We start from the raw sequence: 16,649 nt of genomic DNA on the forward strand, positions 1-16,649 counted from the left end.
TCTTATTCTTGTATGTGGAAAAATTCTGAGAGTAAATATATCTGTATATGATGGATGAAAGCCTACCCATGTGCTGGGCTGTGATTTGTGTTTGACGATAATACCATTCCCAGTGATACTACATACACTATAGTATGTGATTATACTCTGTATTATGGTATGTGACTGTATGGCCTAATGAGACTGTTGCTACTCCAGGCACATTAAAGTGATTATTAGGTTTGTAAGTGCAACTTCTGTTTGTTTTTTGCATCCTTTGTTTCACCCTTCCTCAGTGGTGAGTGAGCCTCTGCAATTCTGATTTCACTGTTGTGAGTTGTCTACTTCTATGGCTTTTTGGTGACCCACATTTGTGTCACTTCATTTGATACACTGGAGAAGGTTTTTAGATGTTTTCCTCTTTTAGTCCAATTTATAATAGTTCTCTTTCTATTCACTGAATAGCTATAATTGGGGAATCTGCTGTTTTTCTTTCTCTTTATAGACATTTGTCCTTTTGTATTTTATGCTGGTAATCACTGCTTTTGCTAGTTGAAGAATATTATTGTCTTTCCGTGTTTTGAAACAGGGACTCTTCTGGCATTCTGGGTGGGACAGATCTTCATTTCATGTGTAACTGTCCCTCAAATTGCAGAACTCTTAGCATCCCTGGTTCCCTGCCACTGTCTGTCAGTAGTAATCTCTAGTTGTGATGACTCAGAATGCCCCCACATATTTCTAAGTGCCTTCTGGAGTGGCAGTACTGCCCAAGTTGAGAACCATTATTTATAGTAAAATATAGATGTCTAATCTGGTTTTTGGATGAAGTTCATGAAACCACATAATTAATTAGGGGATGTTGAATGAAGATTTTCAGTTTGCTGGCATTCATTTGAGTATGAATTGTTATTACCAATTTTAGCATCCTGCTAGAGTTCTTGTTTCTTATTTGTTTTTTTTTTAAGTGTATCTGTTTATTTTTATTTTTTTTTTTGGCTGCGTTGGGTCTTAGTTGTGTCGCACGGGCTCTTCGTTTTGGCACGCGGGCTTCTCTCTAGTTGTGGCGTGCAGGTTTTCTCTCTCTAGTTGTGGTGCACGGGCTCCAGAGCATGTGAGCTGTGTAGTCTGTGGCATGCAGGCTCTCTAGTTGAGGCGCGCGGGCTTAGTTTCCCTGCGGCATGTGGGATCTTAGTTCCCTGACCAGGGAACAAACCCGTGTCCCCTGCATTGGAAGACGGATTTTTTACCACTGAACCACCAGGGAAGTCCCCATTCCTGCTAGAGTTCTTAAAGGAGGTAAAGTAGTATCTAGTCTCTCAGCCCAGAAATAAAAAACTGGTGTAGGGGCTTCCCTGGTGGCGCAGTGGTTGAGAGTCCGCCTGCCGATGCAGGGGACACGGGTTCGTGCCCTGGTCCGGGGGGATCCCACATGCCGCGGAGCGGCTGCGTCCGTGAGCCGTGGCCGCTGGGCCTGCGCGTCCGGAGCCTGTGCTCCGCGACGGAAGAGGCCACAGCAGTGAGAGGCCCGCATACCGCAAAAGAGAAAAAAAAAAAAAAAAAAAAAAAAAAAACTGGTGTATGTGTACATTTCTAAAGAGAGAAGATGAGAATTTTATTTTATATTTTAGTTAAGATCTGATAGCATTGAGTATATAATGAAGAAGTTATGAAGTAGCAATTTAATGTTATTTTTTAAAAAAACTAGTTTGATTCTTTGGGAAAGAAAATTAGTGAAGCAAGTTTTAAAACCAATAAACTTTAAAAGTTTTTGTTTCTTTATTTCTATAGCAAGCTAAATGGCACTCAGTTAAGGAACTCAGTTTTATATTAATTAAAAATGTAACTAAAACCTAAATACTTTCCTTGGAGCAGATTTGCCTTTTTTCTTTATAGAAAAGTGTTTATAAATATATATCATATTTATCATAGTTTCTCTAATATTTAGTCATTTTAAAATCTTTATATGACTTCAGAGTGTAAGTCAGAAGCTGATGGCTGGATTTGTGGAGTGTTTGGATAGTGAAGATACAGAAGAATTTGTACGTCTAGAAGAGGGTATGTTTTAGATTAACATGTATATTTTTTATGTAAATGCTTACTGTAAAGAAAACTGTTGGATGTCTAGTGGTGATGTAAGAGAAATTTGAGAATTTGCTAGCATAAAAGTATATAAGGCTTTTGGGAAACCTCTTAAATCTGAACTTAATGTAATAGCTAATCAAGTAAACTAAAACTAAAGAAAACATGGAGGTTTGGGATACAAGTTTTATATTTTTCCATTTGTTATATGTTAACTTTTCATTGTTTTGTGATTTCCACATTAAGGATCAGAACTTGAAAAGAAATTAGCTGGAATCCGTCATGAAACAAGAATCCACATCTTGAATCTTCTCATCACCTCTTTGGAACGCAATCCACCAAATCTTGCTCTCTACCTATTGGGCTTTGAATTGAAGAAACCTGTCAGTACCACAAACCTTCAAGACCCAGGTATAGCCATAAGACACATAGGCATTTATTTCTTTTCATATTTATGTTGCTAAATGGTCATTTATTGAATTCCAGGCTCATGGGATAATTCATTGAAAGAAATAAATAATGTATGAAAGGTAATGTGATGGGCCAATCTTTAGGACTTACATCAAGTGTGGACAAACTAAGCCTTGAAAAGTTAGTATTTAATACATTTTCTGTATCAATATTTGAAAGGATGTTTATGGTAGGGTATATGTATATGGAATTTAAGTTTTATAAAGGTATTAAGGTTTTTAATGCAGAAATTTGAAAAGAGAAGCTGAATTTCCTTTTGGTTTTATGCAGGAGTGTTAGGTTGCCCTCGGACCTGCCTTCATGCCATCTTAAACATCTTGGAGAAGGGAACTGAAGGGAGAACAGGCCCGGTGGCAGTGAGAGAATCTCCTCAACTCGCTGAGCTGTGTTACCAGGTATACAGAGGCTGTACTTTGTAGCACCTAGGAGAAGAAGCTTAATTAGATGTTTGATTCCATCGCAGATATGAAAGTATAACAGTATGACTGAATTGAAATGAGTTTCATTTAGCGGTTTGACCAGTCTTTCATTTATGGATAAAAATCCTGTAGATCTACATGATCCTATATGTTGATCACTTGAAAAATAAGGGAAGTTGGATGCATTTAGACCAGATAATGTGGGAACTTTTCAAGGATGCTGTGTTTCAAGTTGTTTCTTTTTGGTGATGAGAGTAGTAGATTTGAGTCAGAAGACCTCTGGTTCCTATCTCTGCCCCTTAACTAGCTACGTCACCTTGGGCATGCCATGAAACTTCTCTGAGTTTTTAAATCTGTGAAATGGGCTGTTGTGAGACTTACATGAGAATGCAAGAATGTAAGTGAAAGTACTTTTTAAGAACCATGTAAATTATGCAGCCCTATAGCTATATGTAAGGTGGTAGACAGTGAAATTAATGTAAGTTTAAACTGTAATGAGAACTGTTGTCTTGTGTTTTATTCTTTTGTTTATTTCTTGTTTTATTCATTTAATAAGTATTTTAAGAACTAGGCTTTATAAGATACGACTAATTTCTCAATTTAAGTGACACCCTGATTCTCATTTTCATGATAAGAAATGCGCCATTAACTTCTAGTAACATGGAGATTTTTCTTTGTTATTTTCCTGTTTTTCTTTTTGTAATTCTTTACTGTTTTCCTCTATCCTCTAGCTATCCAAACAGCCCTTTACTTCTGAGTACTACAGCTAGGTCTTCCTTTGAATCCCTTAATTTGGGAACAAACTTGATGTATATTTTAGCACAGTGTTACAGATTTTGACATATTTAGGTAGAAGCAATTGATAAGGTTAATCATCTGGGCTAAAGGAGTTAGGCAGGTGAAGTAAGTGAATGAAACCAGATTTAAGACAAATAGATGGGGAGGGGAGGGAGAGGAGAATCTGGCAGACTGGAGAGCACATGCCCTGCTACTCAGCCCCTGCTCATTTTTACCCTGTTGGGATGCAGGCCCTGGTTTGCCAGATCCTCTGCTTTTCGAAACACTGTACTGGCCAAACAAAACATGTCTAAACCAGCAGTCCGCCAGTTTATTACACGTGCTCTATGACTTTGCTACTCAAAATGTGGACCAGCATCATCAGCATCACCTCTTGGAAGCTTGTTAGCGCAGAATCTCAGGCCCCACTCCAGACCTGCTGAGTCAGAATCTGCATTTTAACAAGAAGCACTGCTCCATTTTTAATGAAAGAGGCTTCCTTTACCTCTAGGTTTATTTATTTATTTGTTTGTTTGCTTGTTTATTTATTTAGGCTGTGTTGGGTCTTCGTTGCTGTGTGCATGCTTTCTCTAGTTGCGGCGAGCAGGAGCTACTCTTTCTTGCGGTGCACGGGCTTCTCATTGCGGTGGCTTCTCTGGTTGCGGAGCACGGGCTCTAGGCGCGCGGGCTCTAGAGCGCAGGATCAGCAGTTGTGGCGCACAGGCTTAGTTGCTTTGCGGCATGTGGGATCTTCTGGACCAGGGGACGAACCTGTGTCCCCAGCTTTGGCAGGCAGATTCTTAACCATGGCGCCACCAGGGAAGTTCCAACCTCTAGGTTTATACTTCACTATGCTTCAGGAAAAAATTAAACCTCTAAGAAGAGCTTGTTAGTTTAAAAACAAATTTGATCAAAATAAATAAATAAATAAATTTGATCATATGGAAGGGAAATAATTTGGGCCTTACTGATACTTTCATCATCCAGCAGTATGAGGTCTTCTGGTTGAAGAGTTGACACTGAATCTTGTGCCTTTGCTCTCTTCACTTTAACGATGGAAATTTTTCCTACCTGGTCTTGGGAACTAGGAAATGTATCACGCAAACCCTTGCAAAGTGGCTCTTCATGCTTTTGGAACTCACTGTTGTGTCCTTCTCCCTCTAATAGTATTACCTCTCCCATATCTGAGCATATTTGAGCATCTGTTCTTGAATCTTCTTAACTTACCATCTAATATGAATAACTTGGTTTTGTTTTGAGAAGTTCAGTATTTATAGAGTGTCAAAAACAATATCAAAGCTGTTTGAAAGACAAGCATACATCTGCAAGTACTTAAGCTTTACCTTGTGTTCCCTTCTTATCTTTTCCTTGGGTATACATGTTATTTATTTAGGTATGTTCGGTAGACATACAGTTTTGTGTCCCCCCCACCCCCCCGTAAACTTTCTATGCTGCTACAGTATAAATTACATTAGGTTGTTTCTAGTCTTTTTACTTTGCTTTACTCAACATCTTTAGTTACCTTTTGTTATTTTATATTTTTCTTAAGACTGTATTTCTAGACACAAATTGAATTTACAGTCTGTTGTCATTACTAGTTGTATAGTCACAGCGAACACTGAATTGGTGAATACTGAACCATTGCTCTTTGGGAATACATAGAGTTAGATGCCTGCAAGGGATTCTCTGATCCCAAAGTTTTTATCAACTGATTAATACATAACTTTGGTTTTTAGAAGTTACTTCTGAGTAATTTGCTACTAATAATAGTTAAAATACTAAAACTGTTAATTAACTACATGTATATATATTGGAGTTGGCCAAAAATGTCGTTTGGGTTTTTCATAAGGTTTTACGGAAAAACCCGAACAAACTTTTTGGCCAACTCAATATTAATATATTTAGGGTGATTTCAAGATTAGTCCCATAATACTGTTGTCAGCATTTTCCAATTGTATTCCAGTATATTTTGAGTTAGTGTGCCAAGAACAGCTTGTAACTCTGAGCTTTTATTTTATATGTATATGTGTTTATCCATTTTGCTTTAGTTGCTAATGGGTCTTAGTTTCCACTTAGTAGGTTTAAGTTTGCCTTTTTTCTTAAAATGTATAATATAAAAAGCTGATTTGGCAGTTTTCTTATTTTACTGTAATTCTTTAGGTGATATATCAGTTATGTGCATGCTCTGATACATCTGGTCCTACTATGAGATACTTGAGAACCAGCCAGGACTTCTTATTTTCTCAGTTGCAACATTTACCATTTTCTAACAAAGGTAGGACATTATTTTCCCTTATTATTAAAACAAATCTGTAAAGTATGTGTTGAGTGATTTTTAATTTCATAACAGTTGGGGGTAGCGGTTTTAGAATTTGTGGAATTCTGTTCTCATTTTATTACTTTGCTTCTGTGTTCCTTTGGGTTGCTTTTGTAATTTGTTCTTGAGAAACCTGATGTTTTAACTGCCAGCATAAAATTATTTTAAAATAGCCTGTTAAGGATGGAATTTGATCCATTTACTAACAAATAAAAATTTAAAATTGTGTTGAAGGGATAAGAAAATATATAAGAAGATTCTGGAAATTTAGATTTTTTTGAGTGAAATTGTTTCATAAAAATCTGTTTTACTTTTGTTTCTTGTGTATGTATTGAAACGAATTCAGGTCTTGAAATGAAAAATAGAAAACTAATTACGATGGAAACTATAACTTTAGTTTATTGGCCTGATCAACACAGTTATCCCAGGCTACCTATGTTTTATAGGATTCTATTTTATATAATTTTCTTTTTGATCAAGTTATAAGTGTTCTGAGTTCATATTATATCCAGACAGTAGTGGTTTTATTGAGGTTTTTTAAAGTTTATTTTGTATCTTCTTTATGTTTTAGGAAATCTAGGCTCACAAATTTTATAATAAATTTCCATTACTAGTAGTTATCAGCTTCTATTTACTTTTTAGAGTATGGTGTGAGAGACTGTTGGGAATTACCTAGTGGTAGAAAATTTTCACTTCATTTTCATAATAAGTGTATTTTATTTTTAGCCCTAAGATTTTGTTTACAAGGTTTTTAAGAAACCCTTTTTAATACCTAATTAGAAAAAAACAGTTAATATCTTGCCTGTTATGGTTTCTACTTTTTAAAAATTGATCTAGCTTTGCTTGTAATCATTATTACTAGCAGTAGTAGTAGTGTTTGGTGAATTTTATATTTATAAAACTGTCCTAATTTAGGACTTCAAAGCCAGGCATATTGAAATAATATTGGATTCAAAAACTTATATTGTATAAGGGATTCCCAGTCCTAATTATATATTAGACCAAATGTCCTTCATAATCTCAAGACATCATAAAATTATGCAATTTAGTTTTATTTTAGTTTTTAAAAATGTATTTGTTTCTGAAATAAGAATCAAATTTTATGGTAGTTTTTTTTTAACAAGTTAAATATTTGCGAATTACTTGAGTTTTCTTTTTTATTTTCATGATTCAAGGATTTATTAAGTCATACATACAAAACATACTGCTAATTGCATTAGCAAAAGATCAATGTAAAAACACTCCACCATTCTGCAACTGTCAGCTTAAACGATTTTGTTCTAGTGGTTGAAAGGTCCAAGCTCATATTCTTGCCAGTGGGTAAGTTGTGCAGAACTTCGTTAGCATGAGCACAGGGTTTACAGAGCCTCACAGACCCCAAGGAACATCGTTCGGGCAAAGACAGGAAGTGTGTGTGCACTCAGTGAGGCAAGCGGTGGGGGATCAGTGTTATTAGTCCAGGTGCAGTGTCGGTGATCTGGCAAGGTTTACAGTTTAAGAATATCTAAAGTATTTTAAAAACTGTAAAGCTGCAGCACATGATTTTTATACCTAGTTACTAGAAGACCAAGGAAAGCACTTATTGGCTTTGAATAAAGTAACATGAAAACAGGAATGCACTTTTACTAATCTACAAAAAAATTTTTTAATGCATATTCAGAAAGATTTTATAATACAAGGAGGCATATTGCTCATTAAGAAGGGGTTCTAGGGGCTTCCCTGGTGGCGCGGTGGTTAAGAGTCCACCTGCCAATGCAGGGGACACGGGTTCAAGCCCTGGTCTGGGAAGATCCCACATGCCACAGAGCAACTAAGCCTGTGCGCCACGACTACTGAGCCTGCACTCTAGAGCCCACAAGCCACAACTGCTGGGCCCACGTGCCTAGAGCCCGTGCTCCACAACGGGAGAAGCCACTGCAATGAGAAGCCCACGCACCGCAACAAAGAGTAGTTCCCGCTCGCTGCAACTATAGAAAGACTGCGAGCAGCAATGAAGACCCAATGCAGCCAAAAATAAATAGATAAAATAAATAAATTTGTAAAAAAAAAAAAAGGGGGGGGTTCTATAAGAAAAGCACTTATACTAAGTTTGCAACTATGAGAATGACCAGATCAAAGATGCATTAAATGCCCAATTTCAGGAGGGATAGGCAGGTTTAAAGAAAAGGAAAAGCTTAAGAAAACACGTACTGATAATACTGACCTTTCTTCATCACCTACTGCATTTGACAGAAATTAACCTTTTAAAACTTTTACCTGTGACACTTTTCATAGTTTAATTATTACGTATACAATGTAGTGTAAATTTCCATATTTTGTTAAAATACTGTCTTCATCTGATCACAAGTGTTCCACACACTCCACCCAGTGCACCCACGGCCAGAGCAGAATGCTTCATCGGAGGGAGCATGGGAGTAAGAGCTCTGTTCAAAATCTCACAAAAGCTAATACACTAATTTGTTCAAAAAACTCACTATGAAATCAAAAAGATTGATCCAAAGAGCTGAGCTGTTACATTCATTCATTATGATGTAAAGTACAATGTTAGGTAGTGAACATGGGCTGGTAAATCAGGATGCATTAAATGACAGCGTTTCAGGAAGGAGGCTGTACTGCTCTTCACGTCTGAAACTCAGGAGCGAGCGTCTGCATCTCCTGCCTCAGAAGCTACAGTCTCTTCCAAACAAAGGTCTTTAAACAGTTTAGTGGTTAGTGTTCTTAGCCCAGCAGTGCAACTTAGTTCACAAGGTATTTTGGCAACTCTTAATCTGAGCAAGAATAGGGGCTTTGAAAAATAAGGCTTTAAGGAAGCTTGCCATTTTAGGGCTAAACTTTAATAGAATGTGAAAGTACTTTAAACAGACAAAACCTGGAAATTACCGATTGGTTCAGAATGGTTTTATGGAAAAACTAATCTGTAACAAAAACTTGGCATTGAGTGCAAAGTCTCCACCGTTTGAGCAAAGCGTACAAAGTGTCCTGGGGGGACGGGACAGGCAGGAGGGGCCCAGACATTCACAACAGCAGGCATTTTCTCTTTCTCTGCTTGACGGGAGGTGGGCAGAGAACTGCCCAGATAGCTTCATCAAAAACTGTCTTGAGGCCTCGCTGTGTGAGCGCCGAGCGGCATTTGATGCCACCGATCTCCTTGGCCATGGCCAAGGCCTGTGGGTAGGTGATGGGTGTCAGCTTCTTCTTCAGTTTCTCAATCGTGTCTTTATCATCCCTCAGATCAAGTTTCGTCCCCACCAGGATGATAGGAGTGTTGGGACAGTGGTGTCACACTTCAGGGTACCACTTTGCACGAACATTTTCAGGACTCACAAGAGAAAAGCAAATTAAGAATCCGTTTGCGGATAGGATAGGGGACGTAATAGGTCATAATCATCTTGTCCACCTGTATCCCACAAGCCCAGATTCACCAGTTTTCCATCCGCCATAACATTGGCAGAATAGTTGTCAAAGACAGTGGGGTATACTCTCCAGGAAAGGCATTGGTCGTGTAACTGATGAGGAGGCAAGCTTTACCTACTGCGCCGTCTCCCGCCACCACACACTTGATGGCCTGCATCTGGTATGGTAGACTCAGAATCCTCTACGTCTGTGTGAAATTATTCTGTTGACAGAAACTTGATTCTTTTTTGTTCTTCAGTTGCTTTTGCTCAACTTTCATACACATATACTAGTTTATTTTTTCTCCCTTGGCATCTGTTTTTTTCTTTTTTAATTTTCTAGAGCGATAAATTATTATGGTGCCAATTTTCATAAAATATTGACTATGTTACATGGGAAAATATCTGGTGAGTTATGGATTTTAGGTCTGTTCTGATCTTGTGTTATTATACTGGGAAACTAAACATTCATATTTCAATTCCAGAATATGAAATATCTATGCTGAACCAAATGTCATGGCTGATGAAGACTGCCTCAATAGAACTAAGGGTGACTTCTCTGAATCGCCAACGGTCACACACCCAGAGGCTCCTTCACCTCCTACTGGATGACATGCCAGTGAAACCATACTCAGGTGAACATGTGTTGGCGTTAGTATTGTTATGCTGCTGACTGGTCTGTGTGAATGCAAGCACAAATCTGAACCTTATGGTTAGTATGTGATTGTAGGCCAAACAAGTTCTTTCTGCCTTTAGAATTCTTTTCCTTAAAACACAAAATCACCCATAATTGCAATTTTATTGTTATTTGGAGCATTCACATTTTGCTGTATTCATAGACACAGATACACAGTGGAGTTTGTCACACTGAGCCAGCATGACCCAAGATATTCTAATACGTATTTTACATGCAAATTAAGCATATGCTTTTCTAGTCATCTCACTGGCATGGTTGGGTCCTGCCTCTCTTGGAGTTCTGATTATGCTCTGTACAATTGTGAAGTGGATCTCAGAGATGGAAAGAGTTAGATGAATGTTGTTGATAAGTCCTCATCATCTTTGCATTTTAATTATCCGTTTGCAAGGGGCTCTTTGACCTAGAAACAGTGACTTAGAAATAAAATACCTTATGTTTGTTATTTCCAAATAAATTTTATAAGTGTGTTGTTCTTTTTCTGATTTTTATTACTGATGCTCCAACAGATGGGGAAGGAGGAATAGAAGATGAAAATCGGTCTGTCTCTGGGTTCCTGCACTTTGATACTACTACAAAAGGTAAAGCCCTTTGAATTTGTAATAAATTTGTAGATACGTATATATTAAATTGCATAAAATCTCAAGAGGTAATTAATGCCTGCATCTGCAAATTCTGAACTGATGTAGAAAAGCTATATAAAGGATTGTTTGTCATCAAAAAAATTTTTTTTATAACTAAGATGATAGTATGGGAAAACAATATTTTTGCGAATGAATGTATTAGAAATGAAATCCAATTTAGATTTCAACACAGTCTTCAATTTCCAGACTGATGTCCTTTCTGAACATAGTGCTGCCTTAGAGGGTGAGCTGAGTACGGTGGTTAGCTCTTCTCTTCAGTGTCCCAAGTGAAATAGAACTACTTTTTATTATTTCTAGTACGTCGAAAAATTCTCAGTATTCTCGACTCCATTGACTTCAGTCAGGAGATCCCCGAGCCTTTGCAATTGGATTTCTTTGATCGGGCCCAGATTGAACAAGTTATTGCTAACTGTGAACACAAGAATTTACGGGGACAGACAGTCTGCAATGTCAAGGTGAGCATTGCTTTAGAGCATGTGCGGTATCAAGTGGTTCAGACTTTGAGTCGTTAAGGAAAAAATAACTTTTTATTTTCTAATAGAGATATTGGTTTATTGGACTGGTTTTCACTTTTCAAACAGTCAGGAAAGAAAACTGAATAGGCCACACTAATTTTGCCTCTATAAAAGGTTCCCTATCACCTACCTCTTAGTAGTCATGCTACCCAGCTATCACAATGGAGTGGTTTTACCCATTTAACTCTCTACCAGGTAAATGGTAATCACCTCACTAGTAGGAAGAAGCTATCCCGTGCAGTTCCACTAACTTTCCTGCCATAGACGCTCTTTGGTATCACTCTCCAGCATGTGAGGGATATACTGTTTTTGACAGAAACTTGGACAGTGCCACTATTAGATTATATATAAAGGTATCTGAAACTTTTCCGTCTAGGGCAGTTTAGAGTAATTGCTAGGTTATTGTTCTACCAGTGTCTGAAATGGTCTTATTTTTCTCTCATTTCTCAATTATATAGCTTCTTCATAGAGTTCTTGTAGCCGAAGTAAATGCCCTTCAGGGTATGGCAGCCATAGGACAGAGACCTCTACTAATGGAGGTAAGCCCTGTTGAATATATGTTAGTTTTAACCTTTTAACTACTTAACTACTTAAATTGCCAGTTAGAAGACAAAACAGTGAATTGACTTCTAGTTCATTTTTAGTAAACTACTTAGAAGTTAAATTTTAATTGTATCTTTCACTTTTGACTTTGTGAAATTTTAATTGTATCTTTCACTTTTGACTTTGTGACTGTTAAAAGCTGAACTGAAGTTAATGTCTGGATGCCAGAAGAAATAACATCTTTTCTGCTAAGTTAGTTGAGGATTTTGTAACCTTTTCATATTGTGTAATAGAGTTCACTTGCTCCCTATCAGCGAGGAAGGAGTCATTTGTCACCACAAATGGGGTGATTCGGGTCAGAGAGCAGGTGGGAAGAACCACATTCATGGAAACACAGTTGGTGAGGTCAAAGCAAGAGGCAAAGAAATAAAAGACACATCAAGGAAACATGCCATTGAACTTGGGTTTTAGGGAACTCTAGTGTTCCAGAGTAAGTATAACTAGACAGTTGCAAGAAAAAAGAAGATGGGGTTAAAAACTCATTTCCACGCACATCACCTCTGCCCTCTGCCTTACACATGCGCACGTGCGTGCACATACACACACAGCCTTATTTATTATTTTTCATAGCTCTGGCTACCAGTATAATGTGAAAAGTTATCTGCTGACTTGCAAGCATGTGGAAGGTTTCCGGAGTATTCTATAAATGTTTTCGGATTAACTGACAGTGTTAAAAATAGGAACCTGTTGGTTAAAAGACGTTATTTGCCTGTGTGTTAACCTTGCAATTCAATTTCTGTGGCTTTAGGAAATCAGCACTATACTTCAGTACGTGGTAGGAAGAAACAAATTGTTGCAGTGTCTTCATGCAAAACGGCATGCTCTGGAGTCATGGAGGCAGCTGGTAGAAATTATACTGACAGCTTGCCCTCAGGACCTCATTCAGGCAGAGGATCGACAGCTGATTATTCGTGATATTTTACAAGATGTGCATGATAAGGTGACATGCTTCATAAGTTACTTTATACTGCCAAATGAATATTTATATCATTTAAACATATAGGTTGCCACTCTTTTTTTCCCATTTGGAGTAAACAGAGTTGTGCAATGCCAGTGTTAAGACTTTTCTTGAGAAAAGGTATTAACTCTGTACAGTAATGGTTCTCAACCAGAGTGTGTATCAGAATTTTCTAGGAAGCTTTTAAAAAATCTACATGACACATCTTACCCTAGACCTACTGAATGGGAGACTCTAGTGGTGAGGCCATTATGTTAATTTCCATGAAAAACCTCTAGGGAATTCTGATAGGGCTCCCTTCTGGTTAAGAACATGTTACCCAGCATTCTATTTAAATTTCTTTTTGTGTATTAGCTTCTACTGTCTTTGAACAATACAATTCCATTCTTATATTCTTATGGTAATTGAAAAGCTAAATGTATAAGACATGTTAATGACTGTAGCTGAAAGCAGGGTGCTCACTCTGATTTGTCTTTCTGCTTTAAGATACTGGATGATGAAGCAGCACAGGAGTTAATGCCAGTGGTAGCAGGTGCTGTGTTCACCCTGACCGCTCACCTAAGCCAAGCCGTTCGCACAGAACAGAAGCAACCAGTAGTCTTGGGACCCGGAGAGGCTCATTATGCTTTTGTGCTTGATAACTCTTTCACCTCACCTCCGCCTGCAGAGAATGCAGTGGTGGGGTTTGCTTCTATTGGAGATTCTTCACTTCATATCATATTGAAGAAACTGTTAGACTTCATTTTGAAGACAGGTTTTTTCATCTAAATTTTCTATAACTTACAACTTCTGTATTTGTTTTAACTTCATTTGAAAAAAGGTTTTTACGCTACCATATTTTCCTAGGTGGCGGATTCCAGCGAGTGAGGACACACCTGTATGGCTCTCTGCTTTATTACTTACAGATTGCCCAGAGACCGGATGAACCAGACACCTTAGAAGCAGGTAGAATTAGATTTCTGTCTTTTCTGTGTTTAGAGATTGGTTACTTTAAATTTAAAAAAAAAATCACCTTTTCATCTTTTGGCTCAGCAAAGCTATAATAAATGAGTCTTTATGGAATCAAAGTGCTTGCTCTAAAGTCAAGGAAGAATGTTTAGTTTTCTAAAATTGTGACAATAGTACAAAAGTAATGTAAGCGCAGACCCTCAAATACTACTTTAGCTTATATATTTTTGTAACTCCCACTCACCTCTGGTCCCATTGAACAATACATACAGTACATATCTTTTAAAATAGCTTTGTTATTCCATAGTATAGAAGTACCATTTGTTTAACCATTTGCCTTATTCATAAGTGTTTAAATTGTTTCTAATTTTTTACTATCACAAAAAAGCTGCATCAAATATTCTTTTATATGCCTATATATTTCTCAAGAAGGATACTTCATGGTGGAATTTCCATGTGAAAGAGGGTGCACGTTTTTATTTTAATAGATTCTACCAAATGGCCTTCTACCAGTTTAAATTCTCATCAGTAGTATACATATGTCTTTTTGTACTAATGTGAAGTTTTTCTTGGATAAATTCCAAGGAGTAGAATTTCTTGGTCAAAGATCTGTGTATTTAAAACAATGATAAATCAACTTTGTAAACTATAGTTATCTTTTTTTGGCTGTACCGCTCAACCAGGGACTGAACCCAGGCCCTTGGCAGGGAGAGCACGGAGTCCTAACTACTGGACTGCCAAAGAATTCCCATATAGTTAGCATTTTTAAATAAGAGTTAATAATATGGATTCTTTCATTGCCAAATGTGAAAAATGTTTTTAACTATTCAGGAGACCAGCGTATAATACTCTTTGCCAGAGTTACTCTGCTATTTAAGAACTTGTCATAAGTACCTTCTCATAATGGGCTCCTTGTGCTTTCTGAGAACCTTAATGAGTATTTGTTATTTTGTTTTTTTATAAATTTATTTATCTGTTTTTGGCTGCGTTGGGCCTTTGTTGCTGCGCGTGGGCTTTCTCTAGTTGTGGCAAGCGGGGGGCTACTCTTTTTCGCAGTGCGTGGGCTTCTCATTGCGGTGGCTTCTCTTGTTGCGGAGCACGGGCTCTAGGCACGTGGGCTTCAGTAGTTGTGGCACGCGGGCTCTAGAGCACAGGCTCAGTAGTTGTGGTGCACAGGTTTAGTTGTTCCGTGGCATGTGGTATCTTCCCGGACCAGGGCTCGAACCCGTGTCCCCTGCATTGGCAGGCAGATTCTTAACCACTGCGCCACCAGGGAAGTCCTGAACACAGATTCTTAAAAACCACTCTGTGTGTAAGACTTAGATTATCTCATATTATTCATTACTGGCTATATATTTTTGTATAATATCTCTCTTAGAATGTAATAATAGCCAAATGATGTATTTATAGGAATTTCCTACCAGCATAAATAATACACAAAAATATTTTTAAGGTCGTTAAAAATAATAGTTCAGAGAAACTTTTTAAAGAAGTAGGATCTTTTTTTAAGAGAGATAATCTGCCAATACACCTCCCCCATTTTCCTCTTGACTAAAAAAAGTTTTTAACGTTGTATTTAGTTGAATTGGCAAAAATCACCACTTAACCACTAGGTGGAGCTCTACAACGTGCTTTTTAAGAAGTCATTATCAAGATGTGGTAAAAGCAGTGTGACCATAAAAGAAGATTCTCCTTTTTTTAAAAAAAAATCTGTTATCTTTTTATTATTATTATTATTTATTTTTCTTATTTTGGTTGTTCCGGGTCTTAGTTGTGGCTCGCCAGCTCCTTAGTTGTGGCATGCATGTGGGATCTGGTTCCCTGACCAGAGATCGAACCCGGGCCCCCTGCACCGGGAGCGTGGAGTCTTAACCACTGTGCCACCAGGGAAGTCCCTCTCCTTTGTTTTTAATTTTCAAATGATCTATTTTTAGAGCAATTTTATCCCTTAAATAGCTTTTTTTTCTTAGTCGTAATTACTGCTTATTTTGACTTGTTTTAGATAGATAGCAAAGTACTTTATTCCCTAGATACTAGTGTTTTTAATTTTCAAATTAGAAATATTATATTTAATAAATATTTGTTGAGCACATACTTTTGTGCTAGTGTACCTATTTTCTGTTGTTTTAAAACAAAACCTGAATTTTTAATGTTTATATACTTATTTTTTCATACCACTTTTTCTTTATTTTTACATAAACATATGTACTGAATACTGGGCAGCCATTTTCCCTGTTTGGTATAAAAGGAATCTGACTTAGAGAGGCTAAGTGACTTGCTTCTTTTTGACAGATCTGAGAATTAGAATTCAGTATCAGCAATGTATTTGTAGCTCATATCACAAATGACTAATTTCTAATAAATAAAGAGCATCTACAAATCAATAACCCAACAGAAAAATGGGCAAAGGATATGAGCAGTTTAGGGAAAAGGAAATTCAAATGTCTCTTAAGCATATAGTTAATTTTCTGAAAATCCATATGGGTGGATCCTATCACTTTGAGCTGGCAATGCAGTAGATCTGGGGAGGAACCAAAGCATATATTGGGTTGGCCCAAAAGTTCATTTGGGTTTTTCTGTAAGATGATACGGAAAAACCCAAATGAACCTTTTGGCCAACCCAATATTTTTTCTGATAAAATTATTTGGAGGATCTTACATGTTTCCTTAATTAAGAACAGTGTAGTTCAAATCTGACATTGTTTTTGCATATGTAATTCCTGGGGCTTAGTTGACAGCCATTGACATCACAAATATCTCTCTTTGTATTTTTTTCACCTTTTTATTCTCTCTCTTTTCTACCAGTGACCACTAGAAAGAAAAAGTGGATAATTTGACCAGAGCCTAAATGTT

At 37.3% G+C, this 16,649-nt stretch overlaps 1 protein-coding gene and 1 pseudogene across 1 annotated transcript in view; one reads left to right on the forward strand and one right to left on the reverse strand.

Moving 5' to 3' along the window:
• The window catches only part of NUP205 (nucleoporin 205), an 81,992-nt gene that overhangs the window by 35,405 nt on the left and 29,938 nt on the right, over positions 1-16,649 (forward strand). The window contains exons 20-30 of the mRNA XM_065883681.1: positions 1,953-2,034; positions 2,305-2,469; positions 2,800-2,924; positions 5,886-6,000; positions 9,920-10,069; positions 10,638-10,709; positions 11,070-11,227; positions 11,746-11,826; positions 12,639-12,830; positions 13,335-13,602; positions 13,695-13,793. Coding sequence (XP_065739753.1) covers positions 1,953-2,034; positions 2,305-2,469; positions 2,800-2,924; positions 5,886-6,000; positions 9,920-10,069; positions 10,638-10,709; positions 11,070-11,227; positions 11,746-11,826; positions 12,639-12,830; positions 13,335-13,602; positions 13,695-13,793 — 1,507 coding nt within the window. The remainder of the gene's footprint in view (positions 1-1,952; positions 2,035-2,304; positions 2,470-2,799; positions 2,925-5,885; positions 6,001-9,919; positions 10,070-10,637; positions 10,710-11,069; positions 11,228-11,745; positions 11,827-12,638; positions 12,831-13,334; positions 13,603-13,694; positions 13,794-16,649) is intronic.
• Positions 9,058-9,613, reverse strand: LOC136127847 (ras-related C3 botulinum toxin substrate 1 pseudogene; annotated as a pseudogene).

Source organism: Phocoena phocoena, chromosome 9, assembly GCF_963924675.1.
Source record: "Phocoena phocoena chromosome 9, mPhoPho1.1, whole genome shotgun sequence".
Taxonomy (NCBI): Eukaryota; Metazoa; Chordata; class Mammalia; order Artiodactyla; family Phocoenidae; genus Phocoena; species Phocoena phocoena.